General features: G+C 32.6%; 4 protein-coding genes across 14 annotated transcripts in view; all 4 read right to left on the minus strand.

The window, feature by feature from the left end:
• The window catches only part of LOC140446703 (uncharacterized), a 135,038-nt gene extending 127,174 nt beyond the window's left edge, over positions 1–7,864 (minus strand). Inside the window, exon 1 of the mRNA XM_072539303.1 lies at positions 5,970–7,864. Coding sequence (XP_072395404.1) covers positions 6,011–7,747 — 1,737 coding nt within the window. The 5' untranslated portion in view covers positions 7,748–7,864 and the 3' untranslated portion in view covers positions 5,970–6,010. The remainder of the gene's footprint in view (positions 1–5,969) is intronic.
• LOC140446660 (uncharacterized) overlaps positions 1–18,122 on the minus strand; it is a 710,626-nt gene that overhangs the window by 238,490 nt on the left and 454,014 nt on the right. The window lies entirely within an intron of this gene.
• LOC140446726 (uncharacterized) lies at positions 322–2,072 on the minus strand. The gene has a single exon (XM_072539320.1). The coding sequence runs from the start codon at positions 2,039–2,041 to the stop codon at positions 338–340; it is 1,704 nt and encodes a 567-aa protein (XP_072395421.1). The 5' UTR covers positions 2,042–2,072; the 3' UTR covers positions 322–337.
• On the minus strand, positions 16,126–17,979 carry LOC140446713 (uncharacterized). Its single transcript, XM_072539311.1, has one exon. It carries the CDS (start codon positions 17,930–17,932, stop codon positions 16,205–16,207), a length of 1,728 nt encoding a protein of 575 aa, XP_072395412.1. The 5' UTR covers positions 17,933–17,979; the 3' UTR covers positions 16,126–16,204.

Raw genomic sequence — 18,122 nt, forward strand, 5'->3', positions numbered from 1 at the left:
TTTTGGATCAAATACGATAAAAATGGGAGCAAGAAGAATATATAGACAAGAAAATAAAGGCAAAATTTGTCGAAGAAAACATTAAAAACAACAAAATCAAAACACAAACAAAACAAAACAATAAATATTAAAAATTTTAATAGATATATTACAAAAATACTGACCCAATAGAATAACCAATACTAAACTATGAGAAAGATTTTTTTTCTGAAAACAAGGCCGACTATTATTTTTCAATAATTGTACTTATTGTACTCAATTCCCATTATTACATAACTGACAAAACTGGTTAAAAAATTAATCCTAACACAAAACATGTACTAGCTTTAAAACCATTTTATTCATTTTTACATAACTCATACAGTTCTTCTATATTGTTCAACCACTCTTTCTTCCAAACTTCTGCTATATCGTCCCAAAAGGAATAACACAGATCTGTTCTGAATTTAGGATCTGACCAAAACTTATCATTTGTTTCAGGATTTGCGAAAACTGATCCAAACTTTTGCTTCGGCAATGCCAGAAAGTATCCATATAGAGTTCCAATAAAATTTCCAAACACCCTAAGGTCCTGTACATAGGCCTGTAGTTCAATAAAGCTGAAAATTTTCTCTAGATCTATATTAAACCTGATTAAAGTTGATTTTAATTCGTTGTGGTAGTCTAGAAGGAGCTGGAACATGTAATTGTCCCTAGTTTCTTTTGTTGCATTAACATGGAGCAGCATAAGTATATCCAAAGCTGGTGATGCATACCTTAGTAACTGAAAATCAAAAATTTTAGCACTGCATGGTTCGTGTTTTGAGTCAAACTTATAGAAAAAGTTTGGTTGCCATACATCACCATGATTCAGAACATTCTTGTGCTTCTGAGACTTTTTGACGACACTATAGATATCGTTATACTTCTTTCTAGCTCTAACCACAAAATCTTCCAATGGAAAATCTTTCGCTACACTTGGGAACTTTTCTAGAAACAATAACATATGCTCAAACTGACACCCAATCAAGAAATTTGGTAGTATTTGAGACTCTTCTATTAAATCTGGAAAATATGTGTCCAATAAAACACTCTCCCCTAATTTTTTACTTAAATTTTCTTCAAAAATAATAGAGAATGAATGGATTCGAGCAAAATATTTTATAATTAAAGATAAATGATCATAATCAAGAAAATCTTGACCGGAATGGGTATAGCCCAGCTCAATAATATCACTTAATACAATCAGATCATCCCTAACCAAGTAACATTCTGGAATAAACTCCAATTCTGTCACACCGAGTTCTTTTAATAGTGGCACAAATTTTCCATAGAACAAGACTTCTTTTTTGAAAGCCAGAGGAGTCAGGATTTTCTGAACAGTTGTTTCTTGTGTTGGCAAAAATTTAATAAAAAACTTGTAAATTTTCTTTTCTTGTTCTTCTATTACTAAAACGTTAAGTCGGGAACAATCAGACAAAATTCCTTTAGTGGATACTGCTTCTAAGTGAAACCGTATAAGTTTGAAATTGCTATGACCTAGTTTCTTCTGTAACACTTGGTAAATGTCTTCTCTAAAAATATTTGGCGTATCTAAGTACTCCACCAGCTCTTTAAACAGGGTTGTGTTCGTAGCGGGGTACTGTTCGAGAAGTATTTCCAACTTAACCAAAGGTATTAGTTTTCTTACCAGGTGTTCATATTCTTGGAACGTTATGAGGCTTTCCAACTTGTGTAATTCTAGCAATTTTTGAATTAGGCTATTGTAGAAAAGTTTAACTAAATCATGGTAGTGTAGGAGTCTTTCTTCTTCATTAGTATTTAATAAAATTACTTTTAGGGACTTAAACACCAGACACTGAACTTCACCACGTATTTCTGCCTCGGCCTTCTTCTCCAAATCTTTAACTTTCACTACATCTACTTTACTATGGACATTTTTAAAGAGTTCATCGATGTATTTCAAGTTTACATTCTTTCTGTACATACCATTTTGTTCAGAACTACCCAGATTTTGGGGCAAAACTTTGAGTAGCACGTTCAGTAGAACACAGTCACCCATTTCGGATTTTTTTAAACTGATAATTACTAACATTTACTCAGGTTATCTGTAATTAGATATGGACAAAATAATATGTTGAGAAATGTTTTTAAGGTCAATGTTAAATACATATAGATACAGGGTGAAAATTGAAAAAAGATAATTAATACAAATGTTTTTCATAAATGTTTAGCAAACATGCCTTGATGAACAATAATGCATATCAACGACTACACCAACGACATAGAACACGAAAGGCAGAGAAGGAATATAGAATGCTAAGGAGGAAAGAGAAGAAAATACATCGCAGAAAGAAAAGAGAACACATAGAAAAAGAACTACAAGAAATGGAAGAACTAAATAAACCATCAGAAACCAGAAAATTCTACCAAAAACTTAACAAAAGTAGAAAAGAATTTAAACCAAGAACAATGATGTGTAGAGGCAAAGAAGGAGGTATAGTAACTCAACAGAGTGAAATACTACAAAGATGGGCAGAATTCTTCAAAGAAAATTTTGAAAAAAGTGGCTGAAATGCAAGAAGCAGTTACCAGACTGAAAAACAACAAGTCACCTGGATTAGACAATATTAACGCAGAATTAATAAAGGAAGGTGAAGACTCCCTTTTGAATGCGATACGAACTAATAGTGAACATATGGAATAATAAACAACTGCCACAAGACTGGAATACCGGAGTAATTACTCCACTACATAAAAAGGGAGATCAGCTTTAATTTAAAACCTACCGGGCAATAACGCTACTGACTGTGGCATATAAAATACTGTCAAATATTGTGTATGACTGACTGAGACCGTATGCGGAACAAATAGTTGGGGGATATCAATGTGCCTTTCGCAGCAGAAGTCCACAATAGATCAGATCTTCGTCTTGAGGCAAATCTTGTAAAAGACTAGTAAATTTAACATAGACACACATCGTCTTTTCATTGACTTTGAGAGTGCCTATGATAGCATCCATCGAGAATTTCTGATCCATACACTGAAAGAGTTTAATATTCCAACTCAACTCATTGATATCATAAAAGAAACACTTAAACTACAAAGCAAAATTCGAATTCAAAACGAACTAACAGATACAATTCATGTGAGAACGGGCCTACGACAGGGAGATGCCCTATCCTGTATTCTATTCAACATCACATTAGAGAAAATAATTAGGGAGTCACAAGTCAACACCAGAGGAACAATAATAACAAAAAGTGTACAAATATTGGCATTTGCAGATGATGTTGATATCATAGCTAGAAGCGAAAGAGAGATGATAGAAAGAGCGGCACAAAACAGTGCCCGAAACATTAATGAAATAAAAACCAAATACATGAAGGCCAGTAAATCGACAGGCCAAAGAAACCTACAGAATCTGACAATAGGAAACTATAACATCGAAATAGTGAAAAATTTTACATACCTAGGTTCACTAGTTAGAGAAGAAGTTAAGAGAAGAATACATATCGCTAATAAAACATATAATGGACTAATTAAACATCTAAGATCTAACAATATCACAAAAAAAACCAAATGCAAAGTATACAAGACCCTGATAAAACCGGTCCTTGTATATGGATCAGAGATATGGACAGTGTCGAAAAGCGATGAAAACCTATTAGGCACATTTGAACGAAAAATCCTTAGACACATATATAAGGGGGTAAAGGAAAACGACATATGGCGCAGAAGATATAACTTTGAACAATACACAGCATACAATGAACCCGAGATCATAACATCCATAAAGATCGGACGTCTGCACTGGATAGGCCATGTTCAACGAATGTTGGAGACTAAAACACCAAAACATTTATGAGGCAAACACCAGTAGGAAGAAGGTCAAAGGGAAGACCCAAACTTAGATACATGGAACAAGTGGAACACGATCTGAAAACACTTAAGATTACCAACTGGAAAAACAAAGCAAGGAACAGAACAGAATGGAGGAAAATCCTAGAACAAGCCATGACCCAGAAAGGGTTATCGAGCTAATGATGATGATGATGATGATGAACATGCCTTGATCACATTAATCTACAACAGTTTTTTTTTCTTGTGTTCTTTTCTTCTTCCTTTTTATAAATAATTCTGCTTGCTCATTGGCGGATTAATACCTCTATGGAAGGTCACTCCATTTTTTGCGCGGTCGTCTGGTACTTCTTCTGCCTATTGGTAGCTTATCTCTTGCTATTTTGACGACAAGGGTCTCCTCCATTCTGCGTATGTGGTTATTCCATTGTTTTTTTCTATTTTGTGTTCATTCATGTATACACTGTATGTTACATTTTCTTCTAATGTCTTCACTGCTCTTTCGATCTCTCAGCGTGTTTCCTGTAATTCTTCTCAGTACTTTCATCTCTGCCGTTTCCAATAGCCTTTGCATTGTGGCTCTATCACGTCCTGTTTCTGAGGCATATTTTATTATTGGTCTTACACTGGCTTTATAAATTCTCAGTCTATTTGCTTTTTGTACTTGATCCCTCACTTCTTTGTCTAGGTCTCCACAGCTATAGAGTGTAGTTCCCAGGTATTTTATTTCCACGACTTGTTCACTACTAATGCCATCAATTTCTATTTTCCATCTAGTTGGTTTTTTGCTGACTACTATTGTTTTAGTTTTCTGAGATGAGATTATCATATTAAATTCTTTTGCTCTTATGTTAAATCTGTGGACCAGTCTTTGAAGACTATCTTCATCCTGGGCTATCAATATTGCGTTGTTTGCGTAAGAGAGTATTTTTATTTCTTTGTGTCCTATTCTGTATACTCTTCCTGTGTTAACGCTTTTGATGATTTTATCCACGATCAAATTAAAGAGCGTGGGGCTCAATAAATCCCCTTTTCTGATCCCGCTGCCTATTTCTATAGGTTCTGTAAATTGTCCATTTATTCTCACTTTTATTTTGTTGTTTTTATTGTTTTGGTAGATGTTTTCGATAGTTTTTATAATATTTTCTCTATTATACAGAAGATGGATTACATCTTTGAGTCTTACTCTGTCAAACGCTTTCTTTAGGTCAATCATACACAGAAATGCTGGTCTATTATACTCTCGTGATTTCTCAGTAGTGGGCTTTATAACCAATATTGCATCTATACATGATCTTCCACTACGAAAACCCTGTTGTTCATCTGCTAAACTGATCCTCTGATTTATTAGCACTTGTATATTTTGCTCGTTCTACATTCTTCCGGTTAGTTGTCTTTTATAATTTTATTAATTAATGTTGTTAAATGTTCTGTCACTGCTGCTTCACAATATTTTAGTAATTAGTTAGGTACTCCCGTCTTTACCTGCTGCTTTTCTGTTCTTCAAGTTTTCAGGTTTTTTCCGAACTTCATGTATATTTAATATTAAATTTTTCATTTGTGGTAATTCCTGGTATTTCCGGTTCTAGCGTCGTTTGTTCATCCTGTGCATAGAGCTTTTTTAGGTAGTTAATACACGTATCCTTTTCTATGTGTTTTGGTTCTATTAGTTCCTTTACCTCCGTTCTTAGACCTCTTATGAAGCACCATATTTTATTTTCTTTTGCGAACCGTAAAAATCATGTTCTATTTTTTTCGAAAAGCGTTAACAGTGATCATTTTTTTATTTTTCTTAGAAGTGCATGTGTTTCCTTTCTAATTGTCTTGTAATCATGGTATGCCTCTTGTGTTTTGGTTGACATGCATTTCAGGTAAGCTTTTTTCCTTTTATTTACATAATTCCATCACTTCTGTACAAAATCATGGAGTTCTTCGCCTTGGGAACGATTTATTTTTATTTGCCCAGCTGTCTTCGATTTCATCACTATTATACATCATTATTATATTCTTTTACCATAATAAATCATAAAAATCAAAAACCATAATAAAAGAGTACTTTATTAATCTAGAAAATGTTTTTGACAAAATTCATAACTTTAAAAATGGCTGCAAAGAATATTATACTATACTACTAAGAGTACTAAAATAATAAAAAACATATATACATATTTTATGTCGACATACATAATTCGTACAACTCTATTACATTTTCCTCGCACTTTTTTTTCCATTCTTCATGCACATCGTCCCACATTACATTCAGAACTTCTGTTCTATAGTTGACATCGGTCCAGAATTGCTTATTTTTTGCTGGATCTTTTAGTACGTTCCCTAGTTTATCTGTTGGTAGTCCCATAAATTTGTTATACAACATCCCGATGAAGATACCATGTATTTTCAGTTCCTGTACGCTCTGTTTTAGATCCTTAAAAGGAGAAATTTGTTCAATATTCATACCAAATTTTCCCAAAGTTGTTGTTAGTTCACTATGGTACTGTTCTAGGAGAAGATCCATATACTGATCTCTTGTTTGTTTGGTAGCATTTACGTAAGTTACCATGAGGATGTCGATGGCTTGAGGGCAGTATTTGAGCAACTGGTAATCTATAATAACCGAGTGTTGGGGGTGTTTATTTGAGTCCCATTTAAAGAAAATGTTAGGCTTCCATATATCGCCATGAGAAATAACATTTCTAAAGCTATCAGACTTTTTAACCGCAGAATACACTTGATTTAACCTGATTTGGGCCCTTCTCTTAAACTCCTCAATAGATATATGTTTGGCTAGATAAGAATATGCTTCCAAATCAGACACTGCATATTGTATATGAGTATCGTTTAATTCATTTGGAAGAATATGATATTCTTCGGTCAGGTCTGGAAAGTATTCATCAATCTTAATATTTTCTCCTAGGACTTTACTTAATCTATGTTCTATGAGAAACGACAAGGAATGCAACTTTGCCAACTGCCTTATAACTAAAGATAAATGTTCGTAATCGAAAAATTTGCCTTCTGTAGATGAATACCCCTGTACGGAAAGGTCATTTAAAACGATCAAGTCATTTTTTACCAGATAACATCTCGGTAAGAAATCCATATCGGTCATACCCAACTGTTCTGCTATTGGAACAAACGTGTTGTAGAACAGGATCTCTTTTTTGAAACCTTGTGGTGTCAACAGTTCTTGGAAATATAGTAATTTTGACGGCAGCAACTTAACAAAAAACTTGATGTTATTAATCCCTTTTTCTTCTTGTATTGATACTGCAAGTTTCAGATAGTCACTCAGATTACCATCTTTGATATTAATATCCTCTATATAGTATGCTAAAAGTTTGTAATTTTTGTGTTTCATTCTTTTCCGGAGTATTTCATACACATCTTCTCTTAACACTTGTGGTATTTGTAAGTATTCTACCAATTCTTGAAGTACTTCTTGAACAGAGTCTGACTTTTTACTAGAGGAAATTTGGTCTAATACCATTTCTAATTTTACCATGGGAATGTAGCTTCGTATAATATCTTTAAACTCTTGTAGGGTCATCAAAAGCTCGAGATGTCTGTGGTGTAACAGTGATTGAGTAAGAGAATCATAGCTGCAGCAAACTAACTGGTCAAAACCAAACAATCTTTCTGCGCTTGTTGTATTTAGAAAAATAACTTTTAGAGATTTAAAGATTACATTTCTTACTTTACTATTTTTCCTAACGCTTTCTTCTCTTCGTAATTTTTCTAACAAATTTTCCACTTTCACAAGATCAATATCGGTATTAATGGATCTTATACATTTACACAACAGCTCGATATCAGATGATTCTGTATTGGTTTTAGTTTCACTGATATTTTTTTTAAAGATTTGTTGCGGTAAAATATTCAGTAACACTTGCACAGATGCAAAATTCATGTTTATCTTTTCGTTGCTAAGGTGTAACTGAATTGTTTTGAGTCAACCTGTGATTTTCCAAAAGATTCGATAAAATAATATATCAGGCTTGCTAAGCGACACTTAAAATTGTTGTTATAAAAACTAGTCGTGCTGCATTATAGACAAATGAATATAATGATAGCATTCATTAAATACAAGTTGTTATAGTCCAGTCAACAGTAAATTTAATTAAAATAAATAACCAACTTAAAAATAAAAGAATGTATACAGTATATAGAATAAGTGTATTAGTAAAGTAAAAGGTAAAAATGACTAAAAAAAGGGGTTTAATTAATAATTCCATCATCAGGTTAAAAGAAGGTTAACATTCCTGAGCCACCAAAATATTAGGGTAAAACCCTTTACAGAAGTTAAAGTTGCCAAAAAATGTACATATTGTTGTTAAAAGTGAAGGATGTTTAAGATTTTATTAGATTTAACTTCAGGCAACATACAACCATGTCTCACGTGAGTACCAGTATCCGGAGGGTAGACCTCTTCAAACGGACTTCAGCTGGCAACTGATGACTACAAAAATTACTGTTTAAATAAATCTTATTTTCTAAAGAGTTCGCATTCACTCGGTTTTTTATATTATGCATTGTTAGTTATTCTTTCTTCAATGCTAGGTTTACTTAAAAGACAGATAAATATATCTTAATGTATTAGTTATTTTAAATAATATTAATTAGTATGTTAGGCATGGCAATGCGCTAAATATCTCTCTACGCGAGAGTAATGATGCTTATTCACTAACAAAGTTGCCAGCTGCTGTGTTAACTACTAGTTCAACTCTCTAAAAGTCACTAACATTTGTTTATATTTCGCTTACTCATTAAATCAAATCATTTATTTCAAAAAAGTTCCAAAATTCAACCATCCAACCTTCTGCGTCCAAAGTTGAACATATTCCTTCCCTAATTTATTCCAATTCTGTCGGTCTTAGGCTTCCTACAGAAAATACATAACACCTCAGTATTCGTATTTTTCGGAAAATGTAACTTGTCTTTCACACGTAATACACAAAATCCAAAACGATGATTGAATAATTAAATTACCACTTTAAATATGTAGAACAGAATAATTATTCTATTATTGTATAAATACACAATAATTGATAATATTTTTCATTATATTTAGATATCGATACCTAATATTAGGCTTATGAAAAAGTAGACAGAACGAGTCTGTTGCGAGTAGCATGCACCTACAAGACTGTATCTGCGGCGGCCTTGTGGACTATCATGGGTTGTATTCCTCTGCATGTGTTAGCAGTAGAAAACAGACATCTCTATGGGAGAAGAAAGCATTTGACAACAGCTATAAAAAAAGAAGAAAGGGAAAGATCAATGGAAAGATGGCAAGAAGAGTGGAACAATAAGGAAGATGTTGCTGTTGACAAAGATGCTGATCCCGAGCCTAAGGGACTGGGTAGATTGTCTGTTTTAGGGCATATCTTCATAAGTTCAGAAAGACAGATACAGATAAATGCCTATACTGCGAATATTCCGACATTGTTAGAGACGTGACGAGACCTGTGACTGTTAGAGAGATGATCATGAAGATGACGGGAAATACGGATGGAATAGTTTTCACAATTACATCCGAGCAGTCATTAAAAAGAAAGAAGTAGAAGAGAAACACCAACTGAGCTAACGACAGAGATAAGATCTAATTACTATTTTAATGGAAATAAGTCGCAATTGAAAGTTAAAATAAGTTTATTGACGTTTGAATTTTTTATTTTTGATCTTGCACTGATAACTTGTTTATACTTCAACAATTAATAGAAAAAAGACATCTAGCCTTTATCGACCTAGAAAAGGCGTATGATACAGTTCCAAGACTTAAATTGTGGCAAGCTTAACAACAACTCGACATTAGTCCATACCTTTTAGGAATAATCACAGAAGTATACTGGGATAACACTACTTACCTAAAAATCAGACATAGACTATCAGAGCCAATAAAAGTAACTAAAGGACTAAAACTAGGATGCAGTATGTCACCCTTACTGATTAATTTATATATTGACGCAGCCCTCCAAAATTGGAAAGACCGCTGCCAGGGAATGGGAATCCCCATAGGAAATGACGTACTGTTCTCCCTGAACTTTGCGGATGACCAAGTCATCCTAGCTCAATTTTCTTATGATCTAGAACTTATGATAAAGCATATATAGAGAGAATATTTAAAATGGAGGTTACAAGTCAGCATGAAGAAAACAGAATATTTACTTAGTTATCAATTCAGATGCAAGGTTTGAAGTGTTGATAGACGAAGATGTGGAAATCAAACAAGTGGAAAAATTTAAATATTTAAGTCTACTCATTGCTAAGAACGGCTTGGGAGAAACTGAAATTAAACACGAATTAATCAGGGACGTAAAATTGTAGGATGTCTGAACTCCTTATGGTGGGATCACAACATTTTCAAAAGGAACAAAAAAAGAATAGGGCAAACCATAATTGAATCAGTTCTTTGTTATGGCTCTGAAGTATAGACAATTAATGCAGACCTGAAGAGAAGATTATTGGCAGTTGAAATGGATTATTTAAGAAGAAGTGCTAGAACATCAAGGCAGGAAAGGAAGACCAACGAATCTATAAGAAATAACATGAATGCTACAGAGACGGTCATTGACAGAATAGAAAGAAGAGGTTCAAAATGGTTTGGACATCTATTGAGAATGCCTGATGAACGTTGGCCCCAAAAACTTCACAAATGGAAGACCCCTGGAAGAAGAAAAAGAGGTAGATCTCGACGATCATGGAATGAAGGAATTAGAAGAGCAATGGAATCGAGAGGTTTGGAGAAGGAGCATGCCTTGAACTGGGAGGATTGGCGGAGGAGAACGGGAATACGGCGATAGCCATCTCCAAAATGTATTGTATTTACAAGTTGGATTTATTTCAAACGTCAATAACCTTATTTTAACCTTCAATTGTGGCTTATTCATATTAAAATAGTAATTAGGTACTTTAAAATGCCACAAGAAAATAGCTTCAGAACAATAGATAAGATCGAGATAAGAGAAGGGAGTGTTCCAAAAATGTCGTCAGCCTTACAGTGGCCACCCCACTTTCGGAGTACGGTACGTGCGACAGTCAACTGCGCACAAGTAAGGGAGGGTGGTTTTAGTTGGTAGCCAGGATAATAAATACCTGAATGCATAGCGGTTTGGCACCGCTATCTTTAGTACTTTAAATTAAACTAAAACCTAAATTTTAGGGACTCAAAATAGAGGTAGGATAAAAAAATTTCAAAACCCCCCCCTAAGACAAATTCTGGGTGCGCCACTGGTATTCATACTGTACTTAAAGTTGCAGACTCATGTCATTGCTGCAAACTACTTTTCTCAAATTACTGAACGTTAATCGGGCACTTCCTATACATGATTTGATCTTATGTGCACAATCGTTGTTTTCGGTTACAATTGTTCCCAAGTAAGTATATATCTGTATACCTTTTGAATGAGTTTGTCCCTAAACCAACTTCTCTGGTTGTTGTGTCTTTACAATGGTCAGAAATTTCGTATTTTTGATATTTAAACTCCAGAATCTTCACTACTATCTACAATCTTATTCATCAGAACCTGCAATTCTTTATTCCTGCAAATTCTAGTTTAAAGAGCAGCGGAAAAAGTATGCATCCCTGCCTCACCCCTTTCTATTTCTTCTGATAGTGCGTTGTCAATCTTTATAGATGCAACTTGATAAAATTAAGTGTTTGATATCATTCTAATACCTTTCATATCCAAATTTTTGTCTTGAAGTAGCTGTAGGAGGCTATTATGTAGGACTTTGTCAAATGCCTTGTTGTAATCAAGTAATCAGATATAAACAGGTTGGTTAACATCCATACGTCTTTACGCCAACATATTAAGGGCAATACCTCTATTGTACCCATTGCATTTTTGAAGCCAAACTGAATCTTGCTTACTTATATCCTGCTCCAGTTTTCTAAAAATTCTTTGATATAAGTTCCTCATATAATCGTATAAAATTCGAAATATTTTTTAGTTTTTGTTTGGCAACGTTAGACGGGTACTGAAAATGACCTTGTTTCCTGGTTCAAATTCAATAATATCCTATCCAAACATTACTACTCTTCACTAGTTGCTTTAAGAGAGTAAGTAATTCGTCATGAATTTATTTACCTGCCTCTTTTTTCCTAATTTTTAAATACTTATCCAAAGAGTCCAATTGAAAAAAATCTGATACTAAAAATAATTTTTATTTTAAGTCTGGCCTTGAATATAATCTTTGTGTCTACTGAATTCATTTTGCAAAAACTTAAAACGCAGATTGTTTTTTATCTAATGTAAACTAAACAGTGGATTTTCCTTGATAAATTACAGAGAGTACAGAGTGTAAAATTATAGCCATCACCTACGATAGGCTCTACTAGGAAAAACGAAAAACATACAAAAAAATATTAAAATAGACTCTGCAATTTAAATGTTTTAAATTGGAAAGAATATTAGATTGGTTTAAACTAAAATTTTAAATGAAAATTAAATAATGTATAAAATATTGCCAGATTTTTATTAAAAACTACTAAATCTCAAAATAAAAATTGGTATTTTGAGAACGATTTCAGAAGTGAAAATTGAAACGTCAATATTCTCGAATAAAATAGTAATTGTTTATTGTTTATTGTAACTTCATAAATGTGTCGAAATGCCATACGCTAAATAAATGCACGAAGGATTCCAAATATCCAAACATTTTTATATTAAGCTAAAATATTTAGATAACTATTAATAACATAGATAGAATAATTAATTAGCGGGTGACAATGATTTTGACCTCCGAGAAGTTCAGATCTGGCGTCCTACCACGGTGCCGATAACAAAACAAACGGACTACAGCACCGGACTTGCAAAAAGCACATAAATAAACTAATAAACATTAAAATACAAAGACGGTAAAAGAAAAAATTCAGAAAAGTTAAATGAAATATTTAATAGGAGTAAAAAATATTAAAATATAACATCAGATAAGTCCGTGTAAGATAATACAAAAATAATTGCAGTAGAAAACAAGGAAAAATTATGGAGTCAATGAAATAATTAACAAAAATGACAATAAAAATAACAATAAAGGTACAATACTGTACAATAAAAAACTGTGATCGACCATAAGGTACAATTTTTTTAAAAAAGAATAGTAAATTTAAAAAACAAATGAAAGAAGCAATCGAAGAAAACGAAAATTTGACAAAGGAAATGGGGATCAAAAAATGGATAAATAAAAATATAAACTTTGAAAATTAAAGCCAGATATCGAGCACAGTTTTATTAATCAAATCTTGCCCAAGTACTTTCGCTCCCTAGAGCACCTTCATGGGCATCTCAAATAAGCCAAAAAACGTTTTTTTTTTAATGAAGAAATTGATTAACCTCGATAAAAACTCGAAGTTAATGGATGATAAAAAGTTTTTTTTGTGATTAACGTTTTAGACTAACTTCGTAAATTTTGGGCTATCCAACAATTGCAGAATGCCATACATATAAAACTAAACAAAAAGTTGAACATAACACTACACTAAAAAAGGACAAACAGTTTAAAATTATTTAAAAGTCGAAGCTACATTCTGGTCGGCAACAGGAGAGAGAATGGCTCCCGGTATTAACGGAAATGTTTAGGTGACATGTGACATACGACAGCTTGGATAAGAAGTCACATTCATGTAGATGTGATTCATTTCAAAATTCTATGTAACTAAACATTGACCAAAGATACCAACTGACACTACTCTAGGAAATCAACTGATGAAATATGACATATATAATATTTTAACTAGATTGTATAATCCAGATCTCACACTTAAACCTGTAAGATTTCCTACCTTGCGAAACTGAATTCACATCTTTACCACTGTGCTTTCTACAACTTGCAAGTAAACAGATTGATGAATTAGTCGGCAAATCTAAAATATGCATTCCACCTGTCGTTCATCATGGTTTCATCAATATGTTTGCACATGTAAGTTGTAGAAAGCACAGTGGTTAAGATTTGAATTTAGTTTTGCAAGGTAGGAAATCTTATGATTTCTCTTATTATTGTTTTTCTGTTTCAAAGTTTATTTTCACAACTTTCACAGCCATACAGCAAGACAGAAAAAACGTAACATCCTATCATTCGGATCGGAGCTCACAATTTGCTTCATCTATAACGAAATAGATCCATACAGAATAACGTACATTAATGGAAGATTTTCGAAATAATAAGTAGATATAAATCTGATTTGGTATTTTTTAGCATTCCAAATGTGTGGAAATAAGCTTGAGGGAAAGGTGATAATTTTCATTTTAAATAATGTGTCACTTCTTCGTCTTTGTTTTTCTTTGACAACGCATATTTTGTGAAATAATACTTCAGGATCAACAGATCAACAGATCCTTACGCAGATCCAGAAGCAAGTAGCTCGACGACCTTTGTCATTATCAGATTTTCATTCGGCAACCTCGAGAACTGGAGTAATGACTCTCGACTGATTTATAATGAAATTAACATAAAAGTCCTGGAGACGAGTTCCGCGTTGGGCAGCAGGTAGCTTAAGGATCATCTTCGTTATCATATTCATGTTTAACGACCTCCAAAACACCCCGAGTAGTGACTGTAGACTATTTAGAATGAAATTAAAATACTTCAGGAGACGAGATTCACTTCGGATCCCAGGTAGGAGGACGATCCTGGTTATCATATTCGTATTTAAAGACCTCAAAAACCCCCCGAGTAATGACTGTCGTCTGTTGTAGAATGAAATTAACATGAAACTTCCGGAGATGAGGTCCACCCTGGGTACCTCAAAGAACATCGTTGTAATCATATTCGTGTTTAGCGACCTGAAAAACCCCCTTGTAACAAAATTTAACTTATTCCTGCCGATATTTTTCGAGATACAAATTTTTATTTTCTATGCACTTCGAAAATGCAGTTTTATTATGCACAAAATGCAAGTTTTATTTTACCATCATAAATTTTCATAAAGTATCCTGACACTTTCCTGAATCAAATGCAAAAATTATAATAGCGATTCATCTTACTGCGGAAAATTGGTGGGTTTAATCTTTATTAGTGCTTTATTTTCTTGTCTAATAAGACTCTTAGTGCAGACATTTAAACAAATTTTAATAAATAATAAAAAAGTTATTAATAATATTCAAAACAGGTGAAACATTAATTCCATTAAATGTAAGAATAAGTGAACATCAATCATCTTAAAATAAAAATAGAGAATTTGATAGATCTCAAATATGTAAACACGCTGGGAAAATGAACATAGGGTTAAATAGAACGATTCAAGTAAAAGAAACAGATGATAAAAACAGAAAAATCATAGCAGCGGCTCTAATTATGCTAAATGAGACCAATTGTGTCACAAATTCCTCGTCAGAATTCAGTAGGATCTGGTTACCCATATTAAAAGAGGAAGTTAATAAAAGGAATATACCATTATTAGTAAGTCAGTAACATATCGAGGATACATCATTAATGTTTTGTAAATAACAGACATATAAAATCGGAATTTGGTGTTTATTGAAGGTAAACTAAATGCACGATCAAATACTTACCATGTCGGGATAGTATTATGAGGTTTTTTTCCCCATGATTTACTATGGAATCACTAACAGGAGAATTTTACGGTCATCATAGCATGTAGTTGTCTTTTTAAAGACGAATCACATGCTATGATTTTTTTTAAGGATATTTTCAAGTTAAAGTTGATTTCATGTAATCGAATGAACTATCTTAGAATTAAGTCGCCCCAGGAACGCAAGTCAGAAATATTCGTTGTGCTGAATTGTCAATATAAATGAGTCAGATAAAATTAAATTATTAGAATTTTTCACTAAGCAACAAAAAATAAAATTTGTTTATTTTATTAATGTTTGTATTTTGATATCGATTTTCGAAGTAGAAATTGAAACGTCAATAAACTTATTTTAAACTTCAATTGTGGCTTATTCCCATTAAAATAGTAATTTAGCACATCTTATTTTGTGTATTTTTTATTCTGAAAAGGTTTTCTCTTTACGTCACATCTGTAAATAGACAAGTTTTTAAGTTATGAGCAACATAATGAGTTTGGCGCTTTGATTGTTTATTAAAAAATATTTTCAGTAAAAAAGTAATGAATTCCTAGATGAAAATCTTTTTATATTATCTCATAGTACACATTTCAACTGTTAATCAACTTTAGCTACTACACATTTCAACTGCCAAACCCATTTATACAGTTATGACGACAAATTATATTTTACTAACTTATTGATCTATAAAGAGTTTTTGATTGTTGTATTAATTCTAAAGAAACATAAGACATATCAACGTAAAACATAACAATTTTATCCTCAGTTATCATGGTCTATAGTAAATTAAATTTTGCTATCAAAATAAATCTTTATTAAAGTAAGTACATAATATTTTATATATTCCCACATAGTTCAACCAGATCTTCAACATTTTCTTCAATTTTTTTCTTCCACAGCGGATCTACATCATCCCAAAGTGATTGAATCACTTCTTCTCTCTCTATATGGTTAAACCAGAAATTAATTTTGGGGTCCTTTAAAATTTCGTGGAACTTTTCTTTAGGTAAACTTACAAAATTGTTCATGAAGGTGCCTACAAATACTCCAAACAATTTTAAGTCGTGGACACTTTGCACCAGGTCATCAAAAGGAGTTATTTTTTCTAGATCGATATCAAAATTGTGCAAAATAGACCTAAGATCGGAGTAGTAGACATGAAGAAGATCTTGCATGTGTTTTTCTCTAACTTCTTTTGTACTATTTATATGTAATAGCATTAGTATATCTAAAGCTTGTGGAGCATACCTTATCAACTGGAAATCTAGAAGAACACAGTGTTCTAGCTGGTTATTGGTGTCGGATTTGTAAAAGAGGTTATTCATCCATAAATCACCATGTGTTATAACGTTCCTGTACTTTCCAGATTTTTTTACAACCTCGTAGATTTCATTGAGCTTTTTAACTGCCTTTTTTTTAAGTTCTTCTAAGGAAGTATTAACTAAATGTGGATATCTCTTCAAAACACACGCAGCATGCTGAATGTGTGCTTCGGTTAACTCATGTGGAAGAAACTGACTCTCAATAACAACACCTGGAAAGTATTGGTCTATTTCTACCTTTTCGCCGAGTGTTTTGCTCAATGTTTCTTCAAAAATTATAGACAATGAATGCATTTTTGCCAGCTGTCTAATAACGAATAATAAATGACTATACTCACAAGTAACTTTGTCAATGGAAGAATATCCTTCAAAGCCAAGATCTTTTAATACTATAAAGTCTTCACCCACCATATAACATTCAGCCAAGAAGTCCAAATGCACTGCACCGAGTTGTTTTAACGTTGAGACGAACAGTTTGTAAAATAAAAGCTCTTTGTGGAATGAATGCTTGGTGAGAACTTCATGAAGATCATTTGGTTCCTTCGGTAGAAGTTTAATAAAATACCTATAGATACATTTTTTATCGATTGAGATTTCTAGTTTAGCATAATCACTTAAATAACCACCACAGTCCACTGCTGATTCTAAACGATATCCTGTAAGTTTGTAATTATTATCTGGTAATGTATTTTTGGTGATTTCATAGACTTCTTCTCGTAAAAGAAACGGTTGTTTCAAATACTCAACCAACTCTTCAATCAACACTATCACATCTTTAGAGTAATTTAGACTTCTCTCCTTTGTTTCGAACATTTCTAATATTATTTCTAATTTTACGAAAGGAATGGAGTACCTTATAATCTTGTTATATTCTTCTTCAGTTAATAATAATTCTACTTGTTTTAATTTTATCAATTTTTGAGTTACACCATGATAGATGATTTGTACAAGTTCTTGGAAATGATGGAACCTCTCGTCTTGATTGGTTTGTTGAAATATAACTTTTAAACATTTGAAAATTACTTGCCTCACTTTGTCATTTTCCCTTTTGTTGTCTTCAGTGGTTTTTGTTTTTAGAAAATTTTCCACTAACGTCATATCAATACCATGACCTTTTTGTTTTAATAAGCTGCATAAAATTTTTAAATCGATAGACTTTTTCGAATTCACTATTTTTTGTTTTTGAACATAAAGCTGTTCAGGTAGACTTTTTAGTAATGTTTTAATAGTAATGATATTCATACTTTTTGCTTGTATTATACTACTGTTACAGTAATTGTAGTAGACGAATTATTGTAGTTATTCGAACTATATATATGCTTTAGCATTATGCAAGTAATACTTTTATCTTCAATTTAGTTTGTTTCATGTTTAGTTAAAAAGTTTGGATTTTATTTATACAAAATACTTAAATATATGCTTTAGCATTACC

This window comes from Diabrotica undecimpunctata, chromosome 1 (genome assembly GCF_040954645.1).
Source record: "Diabrotica undecimpunctata isolate CICGRU chromosome 1, icDiaUnde3, whole genome shotgun sequence".
Taxonomy (NCBI): domain Eukaryota; kingdom Metazoa; phylum Arthropoda; class Insecta; order Coleoptera; family Chrysomelidae; genus Diabrotica; species Diabrotica undecimpunctata.